Here is a 13,044-nt window from a genome sequence, read left to right on the forward strand (position 1 = left end):
TATTTGTTAGATCTAAAGCATCTACTACTAGATCTTGCTGATCTTCCATTACAATATATACTTGAATATAAACTGGGATTTTTGGGCCAAAAAATTGGCCCAAAAAGGGGGTCCCGGTTTATATTCAGGTCATCCCCCAGTGACCACCCAAAACCCTCCCGGACTTCCTGCAGGCCTGCCTTAGGCCGGGACAGGAGGGATCCTTCCCATCTCCTGCCCTGGCTGACACTAATAATTACCACCCTTCCTCGCATACCTGTTCCCTGGTGGTCCAGCGTGTATCCTGTTCTAAAATCCTCCCAAAGATTGTAAATGTAGTAGCCAGTGGCGCTTCTGGGCCGGCACGCAAGAGCGAGCTTTTCGTGCTGCTGGCCGGCCCTGCACCGCTCCTTGATAGGCTGCCGCAAGTTCTTGCGGGATTCGTGGTTCTCACAGCAGCCTATCAAGGAGCGGTGCAGGGCCGTCCGGCAGCACGAAAAGCTCGCTCCTGCATGCCGGCCCAGGTGCATTTCTGGCTACTACCTTTACAAAGGAGAATTTCAGGTGGGATACATGCTGGACCACCAGGAACAGGTATGCGAGGGAGGGAGGGTGGTAATTATTAGTGTTGGTTGGGGCAGGAGATGGGAGGGATCCCTCCTTCCCAGCCTACCACTAGGTGGTTTAAGTTAAGGGAAAGGGTTAATCTGTCCGGGTTAGAGGGCAGTGGGGAGTATGGGACAAGCCATTGTGACATCACTGATAAGGTTGACTCTTTTTAGGGGGAAGAGGGTACAGGGAAGGAAGGTGGGACAGTGTTCAGAGCCTGGCAGGGAAGGGGGCTTGGTTCACAGCTTGGTAGGGAATGGGACTGAGGGCAGGGAAGGGAGGGAAGGGGGCTGGGTGCAGAACTTAGCAGGGAGGAGGGGTGAGTGCAGAACTTGGCAGGGCAGGACACTTGAATATTAAGCTGCCCGACTTATATTTGAGTCAACTATTTTTCCTCCTTTTGGGGGGAAAAATGGAGGTCTCGACTTATATTCTGATCGACTTACATTCGAGTATATACAGTAATTTCTTCTTTCCCAAAGAGAGATAGTAAATCTTTGAGATTGGAGGATATGATGTTTCTGGAACTTTCAATATCTCTGAAAAATATCTCTTGAACAAATCAAGAGCCAACATAAGAACATAAGAGTTGCCGCTGCTGGGTCAGACCAGTGGTCCATCGAGCCCAGCAGTCCACTCACGCGGTGGCCCTTAGGTCAAAGACCAGTGCCCTATTTGAGTCTAGCCTTACCTGCGTATGTTCTGGTCCAGCAGGAACTTATCTAACCTTTTCTTGAATCCCTGAAGGTGCTTTCCCGTGTAACAGCCTCTGGAAGAGTGTTCCAGATTTCTACCACTCTCTGGGTGAAGAAGAACTTCCTTATGTTTGTACGGAATCTATCTCCTTTTAACTTTAGCGCCTTTTAACTTGTTCTCTCCACCTTGGAGAGGGTGAATCGTCTCTCTTTCTCTACTAAGTCAATTCCCTTCAATATCTTGAATGTTTCGATCATGTCCCCTCTGTCTCCTCTTTTCAAGGGAGAAGAGACCCAGTTTCTCTAGCCTCTCATTGTATGGCAACTCCTCCAGTCCCTTAACCATTTTTGTCGCTCTTCTCTGGACCCTTTCAAGTAGTGCTATGTCCTTTTTCATGTACGGCGACCAGTGTTGGACGCAGTATTCCAGGTGGGGGCATACCATAGCCTGGTACAGCGGCATGATAACCTTCTTAGATCTGTTCGTGATCCCCTTCTTAATCATTCCTAGCATTTTGTTCGCCCTTATCACCGCCGCCACACATTGCCTGGACAGTTTCATTCACTTGTCTACAAGTACTCCCAAATCTCTTTCCTGGGGGCTCTCTCCGAGTATAGCACCGGACATCCTGTATTTGTGCATATGATTTTTGTTACCGACATGCATCACCTTGCACTTATCCATGTTGAACATCATTTGCCATTTCGCGGCCATTCTTCGAGTATGTTTTATGTCTCGTTGTAGGACTTCACAATCCTTCTGTGTCCTCACTACTCTGAATAACTTTGTATCATCCGCAAATTTAATCACCTTACTCATTGTGCCAATTTCTAAGTCATTTATAAATATGTTGAAGAGCACCGAACCCTGCGACACTCCACTCGTAACGCTTTTCCAGTCCGAGTATTGCCTGTTTACCCCCAATCTCTCTTTCCTATCCGCCAACCAGTTTTTAATCCATGTGAGTATTATCACTCTCAATTCCATGTCTCACAATTTTTCGAAGTAGACGTTCATGCAAGACCTTGTCGAACGCCTTCTGAAAATGTAGATTTATGATGTCGGCTGGGTCACCCTTGTCTATCTGCCTATTTACTCCCTCGAAGAAGTGCAGTAAGTTTGTCAAGCAAGATCTTCCTTTGCTGAAGCCGTGCTGGTTGGTCCTCATCAGTTTGTGTCCGTTAAGGTGATCAATGATGCGGTCCTTTATCAGTGCCTCTACTATCTTTCCCGGTACTGAAGTCAGACTCACCGGTCTGTAGTTTCCTGGATCTCCCCTTGAATCTTTCTGGAAGATCGGCGTAACATTCACCACTTTCCAGTCTTCCGGAATATTTCCTGATTTGATCGACAGATTTGCTATTAGTTAAAGCAGTTCAGCTATAACCCCTTTCAGTTCCTTGAATACCCTCGGCTGGATGCTGTCCGGTTCCGGGGATTTATCATTTTAAGCCTATCAATCTGTCTGCATACTTCTTCTAGGCTGACCGTCGACCCTCTCAGTTTCCCGTCTTCATTTCCTGTGTATAGCCTGTTTGCTTCTGGTATATTGGATATATCCTCTTCGGTAAATGCAGACGCAGGAAATGTGTTCAGTTTGTCGGCGATTGCTTTGACATAGTTGATAGCTTAGAAAAATTAATTAATCTGAGATTTTGTCTCCTTGTTACATTCTCCAATGTCTCTAGTTTATAGTTAATATTTCCATTATATTTTATTAGATGATTTTGTGGTTCTAGTATATTTTCTTGCTCCAGAACTTTAGTTTTCAGTTTTCCCACTCTGTGTTGCAATTTTGAAGTCTCCGATAGTAAGCCAGAACAATGAATAGTTAAAGTTTGAATCTGAGTTCCCAAAGAAATTTGTAACATTGAAATGGCTTCCCATATCAAATTTAGGTCAATTACAGGGGGGATTGAAAAAGTCATTTGAAAGTTTTAATTTTTACAGTACCTGAAAGCAATTCAGTCTGAGAAGGATTCTGCGAGTCACCAGCCGACTCCAAGACTTCGCTCAATGACAAACACAATGCTGAGATGGTGGAAATCCTTTGTGCTGCAAAGTCTTCTCTTTTCTCACAGCTTTCAGACATTGCTGCGTAACTTCCCTCAATAGCGATATCGAACGATACCAGTCAGGGAAGGGGCTGTTCCGGCATTCTCCGCTCCTCTGGAAAGTGGCTGATAGCCTCAAGGGAAGCTCGAGAGTTTCCCATTCTACTCTCTCTTCCGGCTGAGGACTTCTCATCCGGTTTCGTTCCAGAGCCGCATTATACAAAAGCATCCATTGGGCCAGGCTATTGTGTCACAGACCCGGGTTCAGAAGAAAAAACCCAGGTCTTAGATTTCCTTTTCACCATCAGATAAAGCAAAAAGCCATGACGGTATTCTGCTGAACTCCTTTAGGAAGCCATCTTGGTAAAGCTCCTTCCCCATCAGCCTTTCCTCTTCCTATTGGTTTTAAAAGTATTTTCCTGTAACTCTGAGTGTCCCCTAGTCTTTGTAATTTTTGCCGGAGTGAAAAATCAATTCACTTGTACCCGTTCTACTCCAGTCAAGATTTTGTAGACTTAAATCATCTCTCTCCTCAGCCGTCTCTTTTCCAACTGAAGAGCACTAACCTTTTTTGTCTTTCCTCATATGAGAGGAGTTCCATACGCTTTATCATCATCATAATTAAGCACTTGAACTCGTCAGAGGATCTGGTAACAGTGGTTAGCATATCTTTTAAAAAAAACATTTGGACAAGTTTCTGGAGGAAGGGTCCATAGTCTGCTATTGAGACAAACATGAGAGAAACCTTGAGGTAGCATGGAATATTGCTACTTTTGGGTTTCTTCTGAGTATTTGTGACCTGGATTGGGCTCTATTGGAAACAAGATACTGGGCTAGATGGACCATTGATCTGACCCAGTAAGGCTATTATATTGATATGTTGTGGTATTGCTGCTAGAGACACCTTAGAAACATAGAAACATAGAAAGATGACGGCAGAAAAGGGCCACAGCCCATCAAGTCTGCCCACTCTATTGACCCACCCCATTAAGTCTGAATGCTAATGACCTAGTTCCTTAACTCGACCCTCGTAGGGATCCCACGTGGATATCCCATTTATTCTTGAAGTCGAGCACGCTGGTGGCCTTGATCACCTGCACCGGAAGTCTGTTCCAGTGATCTACCACCCTTTCTGTGAAGAAATACTTCCTGGTGTCACCACTAAATTTTCCTCCTCTGAGTTTGAGCGGGTGCCCCCTTGTGACCGAGGGTCCCTTGGGAAAGAATATATCGTTTTCCACCTCGACACGACCCGTGACGTACTTAAATGTCTCAATCATGTCACCCCTTTCCCTGCGCTCCTCTAGGGTATAGAGCTGCAGTTTGCCCAGTCTTTCTTTGTATGAGAGACCCTTGAGCCCCGAGACCATCCTAGTGGCCATCCTCTTGATCCCTTGATCCCTAACAGACAACATTACCTTGAGACAACCACTATGGATCACTTGCGCATTTTGAAATCGTCACCTGAAAGGGGTGGGAATAACTAGGGATCTCTCCTAACCCTTCCCAATAGACCACTCAGGAGAGAAGGGATTAGGAGAAGTTAACAAAAGAGGGATAATTCGTCAGCTTGGCCTCTTTAAAAAGTGGCCCAGGAGCATTGGGCCATGACTTTGCAGCCATATGCTTCCAGGACAGTAATAGGAATTTTTCATTACCAGGTATCCTGCGGTACTCTCTTAATATTAACTTGTATTGTTATAATATAAAGCATGTTATTTCTCTTTAACTTATGTTTTGAGGCAAATAATATGTGTTAGGTCCGTAATGTACATTTACAACTACCTTTCTACAATATCTTTTAAAATATTGACAACCCCCCTCATTGAGGCCAGTTTTATTCTCTCAACCTCATTTTACAGCAAAACACTATCCCACTCTATATTCTGTCCTCTTTGTATTATTTTAACTTGACTTTCACTGGTAGTTAATGTTTTGGTTTTTTTTTTTTTTTTTAATAATACTTTGATGTAAACACATTAGTGAGTCTCCAAGATTCCCTTTCTTTAAGCTATAGGTTAGTGGCTTGACCAGTTACTGAAGCAACTGCAAATCTATCTTACGCATATTTATTGTGGCTATCCTGAAAACCTGACCTGGCTCTGGCTCTCAAGGACCGGAATTGCCTACCCTAGCCATAACCTGTTATATACAGCTGCAAGTTTTTCATGACATACGAGGGCTGTTCAAAAAGTATCAGACCTTAATTTTTCTTCCGTAAACAAATAAAGCTAGGGAGGTGTGGTTTGGTTGCACAAATGTAGGCGACCCTAATGTGCATGCTGGAATTTTTTTCTGCCTAAAGAAGCTGTCATTCACCGGCAGACAGCTGATGAGTGAGGAAGTGTAAGTGAACGCCGTTCGATTTTCATTTTATACAAAATGACAGAAAAAGTTGAACAACGCTACTGTATTAAATTTTGTGTAAAGCTTGGTGATTCCCAAGTGGAAATGATCCGCAAGATTCAACAGGTCTTCGGGGACGAATCAATGGGCACCACACAGATAAAGGAGTGGTACAACTGCTTCAGACATGGCCGCACATAAGTGGAGAGTGAAGCACGTTCTGGTAGGCCCTCAACATCCAGAAATGAGATAGTCATTGACCAAGTGAGGACCCTGGTGATGCAGAATTGTCGAATCACCAAGGGGTACTACCAAGAGGTTCTGCTTTGCCTTCGTAACGCTGTGCAATGCAAGTGGCCGGACCTGTGGGCAGCAGGCAATTGGCAGCTCCATCACGATAACGGACCTGCCCATTCTTCACATTTGATACAGAGTTTCCTGGTCAAACACAACACACCTGTGATTCCTCAGGCTCCCTATTCTCCCGACATGGCTCCGTGTGACTTCTGGCTTTTCCCCAAGCTGAAAATGCCCCTGAAAGGGACCAGATTTCAGTCAAGAGAAGACATCATGCAGAATCTGATGGACAAGTTGTGAGCTATCTCAAAAGAGGCATTCCAGCACTGCTTCCAACAGTGGCAGAACCATTGGAAGAAGTGTGTGGCAGGCCAAGGGGACTACTTTGAAGGAGATTAGTATAAGATTGTTGTGTCTGAATACGAGTATTTTTTTATGAATAAAGGTCTGATACTTTTTGAACAGCCCTCGTATATCTTCTTCAATCTCTGATGGAATTGTCTAAGACAAAGAAAAATCATTTTAAATCAGATCTTTGAGTCTGCTGAATTGGTTTCATATTTATTTTAGGAAAGAAAGTGGGCTTCCAGAATGCAACAGCTTTATCAAGAACATGAAAGAGAAAAGAATCAGGTACAGTAATAATAAATTAACTTGTATGTTTCAGTAGACATCACTTTTTCCCTATTTTTCCCTATCTGTATCTTTTTTAACCTAGCCTCTCCCCTGCTTGCATGCCCATTCCCTTCACCCAGCTTTCTTCCCTTTAAATTTCTTTGCCTCTTTGTTTGTCAGACCCCCCCTCCTATCTTTCTTCTCTTGCTATGGTTCTAATATCCCCAACCCTACCCCTCGTTCTCTCTCACCACCCCATACTTCCACCGTTTAGTTTTTTACTCCTTTGAACCTTTCTCACCTGCTGCAGTATTCAAGGTCATATCTATTTCTAGTTGATAGCTAGTGTACCTCTGTCTTGTCCTCGTAGGCCAATCTTGCATCTGCTGCTTTATGCAACGAGAAACTCCTTCAACTAATGTGGACTCTCACCATGGTCATTGGTCTGTCTCTTGTTAATCTGCTATGCAGGAGTCCAGCTACAATGAAATTCTGTGTGAAAACAACTGCTATGCAGTCCCTCCTTGTGCAACTAGAACAATACTTGTGGTACTGTTTGTTCGTGTGGATGTTAAGGCCTAGATTCTGTAAAGTGTGCCTAACTTTAAACGTGCTTTAGACGTTCATATGGCGCAAGTGGCAATCAGCATTATTTAGGCACTATTTAGGCATCGTATAGACATCTAATGCACTAAGCGTATCTTAGGCATCTATTAGGCACGCGTTCCCAAAAAACCCATATAGACGTCTCTACGATGTTCATGTATAAAAAGGTGGTTTTTAATGATTTGTTATCATTATTTCAGGACTGTGAGCATTAACATAATTAACCCAAAGTATACCATCATTAAAAGGATAATAAAAACACAGTATACCATGTTTAAAAGGATATTTATAATATATTAGTTTCAGTGGGAGTTGATCTGGGAACATCAGCATGGAAGGGGGGAAGCTTAACTCCTATGCTACACAGAAACTTGTACAGCAATAGTATCATTAGCTCCTATAAGAAGTGTAAAGCATAGGACTTTGAGCTCCATATAGGCTTCCAATATAAGTGGTTTAAGCTCCAGAAAGGCTTTAGCATGATACATGCTATTTAGGTCATCCAATCCGCTTTCTCTGGGCATCCCACAGACGTTATTTGAGAGAGGTTTTTAGAACATAAGAACATAAGCATTGCCTCTGCTGGGTCAGACCAGAGGTCCATCATGCCCAGCAGTCCACTCACGCGGCGGCCCATCAGGTCCAGAACCTGTATAGTATTCCTCTATCTATACCCTTCTATCCCCTTTTCCTTCAGGATATTATCTAATCCCTTCTTGAACCCCAATACCGTGCTCTGTCCTATCACACCCTCTGGAAGCGCATACCAGGTGTCTACCACCCTTTTGGTGAAGAAGAACTTCCTAGCATTGGTTCTGAATCTGTCCCCTTTTAATTTTTCCGAATGCCCTCTCGTTCTTGTAGTTTTTGAAAGTTTGAAGAATCTATCCCTCTCCACTTTCTCTATGCCTTTCATGATCTTGTAAGTCTCTATCATGTCCCCTCTAAGTTTCTTCTTTTCCAGGGAAAAGAGCCCCAGTTCCTTGCTCTATATAACACTCTCTTTGTCATGAAAAATTGCTACAATTAGCTCATTCCTCAAAGCAAACAGAAAGCCCATAACTTCAATTGGCCAAGCAGACCTGAACATGGCTTCTAGTTCATTGCAAATGGAGGTATGCAGCTGTACAATGATGACCTTATTGTGACATTATCAAAGTGCACCTGCAAAGTAGAATGCCACAAGTAAAAGATGGGCTGGGAGTTGAACTCACAACCTCTGGAAGATCAGTACAGCACCTTTAGTCATTGAGCTACATACAGCATCTTCCACTCCAGTTTCTCTGACTCCCCTGTCATATCATAGCTTAGTGATCTGCTTAGCTATCATCTCACAGTTAGCTGAGACAAAAGACTGGTAGCTCAATGGCTTTCATTATCCCAAAAGCTAGAATCTCAAGACAGGTTCAATAAATGTGACATGGATTAAAATACTACTGTTTTGTATCAAATGCAAACTCAACTTTTGGAATAGATTGTTTCTAGTATTGCTAATGTTGTGCTGTTTGAGATGAAAATTAGATGTGATTGGTCTGTAGCTTGTCATTTTTATTAAAATGAGTATTTTGTCAGCTGAAGGACATGAGGAAGTCGAACCCAGACCAGGCTCACACCCCAGCCTTCATTCTAACTGCTGTACTACAGAATCAGCCATAAAATCATAGCAATTCTAATTGGATTATACTGTGCTGTTTAGGCATCCTTTGGGCAGTAGCATCAGCATGCTTGTGGCTCTATAACAAAGCGCTCAAAGTATGCCTAATCGGCTGCAGTTCAGCATATCTCAAGCTGTCAGGGTAGGAAATTGAATGAAAGAAGCCACCAAGTTAAGGCACCTGGTTCATCCTCTCATATAATCTCATGCTCTCAAATATTATGCTAGTTGCAGGCTGTGAGGCAGGAGACATACCAGCTACTCCCCCCCTCCCCCTTTGCAGCCTGGGCCTCATGGATAAAGGTCAATGTGACCAAGTAGCTGAAGTGGTGTTTATTAAGGAAACACTAATACCTGGCTGCTACACAATATAAATAAGCACAAAGTGAAAAATGGTTTTAAGATTTTTATTGCACAGTCCAGGAAAGCAGCAAGCAAGTGTAATATCAGGCAACTGCAGTCCGATGAGATGGATGACAGGTATGCAGAGTAAGACACTCATAGGTCCAAATTGTTACTGTGGTAGAATTGGTAAGGTCCCAGAATCTGCTCCCGGTAGGAGAAACATAGAAATAGACGGCAGATAAGGGCCACGGCCCATCTAGTCTGCCCACCCTAATGTCCCTCCCCTACCTTTGCCCTGTGAATAGATCCCATGTGCCGATCCCTTTTGGCCTTAAAATCAGGCACGCTGCTCGCCTCAATCACCTGTAGTGGAAGACTATTCCAGCGATCAACCACCCTTTCAGTGAAAAAGAATTTCCTGGTGTCACCTCGTAGTTTCCCGCCCCTGATTTTCCATGGATGCCCTCTTGTTGTTGTGGGACCCCTGAAAAAGAAGATATCTTCCTCCACCTCGATGCGGCCCGTAAGATGCTTAAACGTCTCGATCATGTCCCCCCTCTCTCAGCGCTCCTCGAGCGAGTATAGCTGTAATTTGTCAAGCCGTTCTTCGTATGGAAGATCCTTGAGTCCCGAGACCATCCGGGTGGCCATTCTCTGCACCGACTCCAGTCTCAGCACATCCTTGCGATAATGCGGCCTCCAGAATTGCACACAGCATTCCAAGTGGGGCCTCACCATGAATCTATACAATGGCATAATGACTTCCGCCTTATGGCTAATGAAACCCGTATGCAACCCATGATTTGTCTTGCCTTGGACGAAGCCTGTTCCACTTGATTGGCAGACTTCATGTCCTCACTGACGATTACCCCCAAGGCTCGTTCTGCTACCGTTTTTGCTAGGATCTCGCCATTAAGGCAGGCTGAAGAAAAAGGAAGATAGATTTAGACAAATTAAGAGTTGATTGGTGAGTTTTAGGCTGTTTTTTTACAAAGGTGCGCTAAATCCACACATGCGCTAACTACTAACACGTGCATAAGATAACATGCACACGTTAACCTTTAGCACACGCTAATGATGCCTAAACGGCGCAAAAATAAAATGCAGCACAGTCTCAGAATAACAGTTAGAATGAACATAAGCAAAAAAAAAACCACTGTTTCTTTTTTTATAATAAGGATATCTAACAATTATGACTCTAAAAAGATTTACCTTTAGCTCTTTGAGGAAAAGCACTGCTATAGGTTCCACATATTCATATAACTTGCATATCCATTTTGCTGACACCAAAGTTTCAAACAGCATGGTTTTTTTTCAGCCAACATTCCTGGCACCAATTATTATCATCACTAATTCTCAGACCTGCTAATGACCCTGTGGAATGGAGAGAATTGTGGCAGATAGGGGGAGAAAAAGTTAATGGAGAATCACCATAAGAAAAATGGGAGTCCAAAAAAAGAAATCAGTTCTGCCTGAGATTTTATCTAATAAAGACACCTAAGTAGCTAGCAATATATCATTCTCACCTAGATTTGTTCCTGGAAAGATGAAAAAGGTTAGACAAACATCAAAATTGCAAATTACTATAGCTGCTAATGGTCCTATGAAATGGAGAGTTGTGGCAGAATGAAAAGGTTAAAAAATAATCAAGAAAGATAAAGTCTCAGAAATAAGCATTAACAGAATAGGTGTCCTAAGAGAAAACACTGCTTTGATGAACCTTCTTATACTAAGCATGCATAAGTAGCGTCTGATGTCATAGGCACCGTTTGGACTTCCTACCAGAAAACTTTCATATCTGATTGGGCGTGCTTTAGGTGTGGTTTGGGCAAACACACCTGTCCTGACTTTTAATCAATTCCTTCCCTTCTCAAAGCTTTTACTAGAAGCCATTTGTCATCTACTTAGTCTGTAGAGGCTCTGTTACCAAATTCTAAATGCAGTTCCCTCTCTAGCTCTATGCCTTAAGGCACTGCTTTTATCTTCCATAGGTCAGGGGTTCAAGTCTCTAGTGCAGTTATCAAATATTTGATATTCATTTTTCTACCAGAAAACCTTCAAACTCTTTGGCCATTCCTTTGCTTAAACATATTTGAGTTGATCTTTAAAATGATCTGCAGCAATTCTCAGATGTCTAAAGCAGCCTGTTCTCTCTTCCTAAACTCCCCTCCCCCACCCCAACACACACTCCTCAAGCATGAAACCACAAACAAGCTGAATATACCAAAAGGAATGTCTCAAAAAATGTACCTTCAATACCTGTCCAAGCCCTCTGAAGTTTTAATAAACTCTTCTATCTGTTGCCCTGTGCAGATATTGCATAGTAGGAAATCCATTCCTACCACAATGGCTTGTAGCAGAGAAGATGAATGTATCTGATGCACCTGTGCCTACAAACTGCAGAATGCTGATGAAAAACAGCAAAGTCCACCAGTTATGAAAGCTGTTAGGATGCTGTTAAAATGAGTAAAGGTGAGGGTAGGATTTGAACCGGGGAGCTTCAGAAGATGGACAAGGTCAACAAGGCGCATTAACCTGGTGAGCCACAAATGGGCATCTTTCTATCAGAGGAGATGTTTCCTCCCATGTCAGCTTAGGATGTCCTAGCCATGGGAAGGAGAAAATAAGTTTGCCTGGAAAGGGAAATATGCTGCTAAAAACGGCAAAGTCCACCATCTAGACCAGGGGTGCCCACACTTTATGGGCTTGCGAGCTACTTTTATAATGACTAAGTCAAAATGATCTACCAACAATAAAATTAAAAAAAAAACACAAAGCACACTGAAAGGCAGAGAAAGTGTTAATTATTCATATTCCGGGTTTTTTCAAAGAGGTCACGGCAGATGTCACCTCAGTAACAAAATAGAAAAATACACCCCCTCCCTTTTTACTAAACCACAATAGTAGGTTTTAGCACAGGGAGTTATGCTGAATGCCTCGCGCTGCTCTCAATGCTCATAGGCTCCCTGCGCTATTGCGGTTTAGTAAAAGGGAGCCATAGTGCAAAATATAGACAGCAGATATAAATTCTCAAAACCGACACATTTTGATCACTAAATTGAAAATAAAATCATTTTTCCTACCTTTGCTGTTTGGTGATTTCATGAGTCTCTAGTTGCACTTTCTTCTTCTGATTGTGCATCCAATCTTTCTTCCTTTCTTTCAGCCTCCTGTATTTCCTCTCCTCCAGACCTCATTCTCTCCCCCAACTTTTTCTTTCTGTCTCCCTGTTTCCCCTTCTTTCTGTCTCCCTGTCTGCCCCCTTTCTTTCTTTCTCCGTGCCCTCCCCCAAGCAACTCGGTTTGCTGCCACCGCCGTCGGGGAATAGCCCCCAAGCCACCGCCGTCCCAAGCTTTCCCTGCAGAAGCGTCGCGCTGACCAGCATTCCGCTCCCTGACGTCAATTCTGACGTAGGAGAGGAAGTTCCGGGCCAACAAGGCATTTCTCCCCATTCCATCCAGCCTGAGCCCCATCTCTCCTTGATCCAGCATTTCCCTTCTGTGTCTATCAGAATTACCATTTCACCTATATCCCTATCTCACCACTTTTTCAGAATCTTCATTTGTCTCTGTCCTTGTCTTTACCCCATGTTCACTATTTGCCCTTTCAATGTCTTTATCTCCCCCCCGACACACACTTTTTTAGCATTACTTCTATGTCTCTATTTCACCTCCTCTTCATGTCCCCTCTGTATCTCTATCCTTATTCAGTAGGTCCTGCTTACCCTTTCTCTTCTTTGTGTCACTATCTCCATTTTCAGCTTTCCCCCCTTTTCCTTTGTTACTGCACCCTGTAGCCAGAATCTTTCCACCCTCCCTCCACTCCGGCCCAGCCCAGTATGAA

General features: G+C 43.4%; 2 protein-coding genes across 15 annotated transcripts in view; one reads left to right on the top strand and one right to left on the bottom strand.

Annotated features, from left to right (window-relative positions):
* DZIP1 (DAZ interacting zinc finger protein 1) overlaps window positions 1-13,044 on the top strand; it is a 585,021-nt gene that overhangs the window by 148,043 nt on the left and 423,934 nt on the right. For all 4 annotated transcript variants that reach the window (XM_033947541.1, XM_033947543.1, XM_033947540.1 and 1 more), the window contains exon 7: window positions 6,552-6,614. In XM_033947541.1, coding sequence (XP_033803432.1) covers window positions 6,552-6,614 — 63 coding nt within the window. The remainder of the gene's footprint in view (window positions 1-6,551; window positions 6,615-13,044) is intronic.
* Window positions 1-13,044, bottom strand: part of LOC117361931 (dnaJ homolog subfamily C member 3-like) — a 150,556-nt gene that overhangs the window by 108,956 nt on the left and 28,556 nt on the right. Inside the window, exons 3-4 of one of the 11 annotated variants that reach the window (XR_004539747.1) lie at window positions 10,414-10,575; window positions 10,093-10,123 (exon numbers count right to left, since the gene is read on the bottom strand). The exons of the other annotated variants lie outside the window; for them this stretch is intronic. The gene's annotated coding sequence lies outside the window, so the exon portion shown is untranslated. Of the gene's footprint in view, window positions 1-10,092; window positions 10,124-10,413; window positions 10,576-13,044 lie in introns of those variants that run through there. 11 annotated transcript variants of the gene reach the window in all.

The sequence above is a fragment of the Geotrypetes seraphini genome, chromosome 6 (assembly GCF_902459505.1).
Source record: "Geotrypetes seraphini chromosome 6, aGeoSer1.1, whole genome shotgun sequence".
Classification (NCBI taxonomy): Eukaryota; Metazoa; Chordata; class Amphibia; order Gymnophiona; family Dermophiidae; genus Geotrypetes; species Geotrypetes seraphini.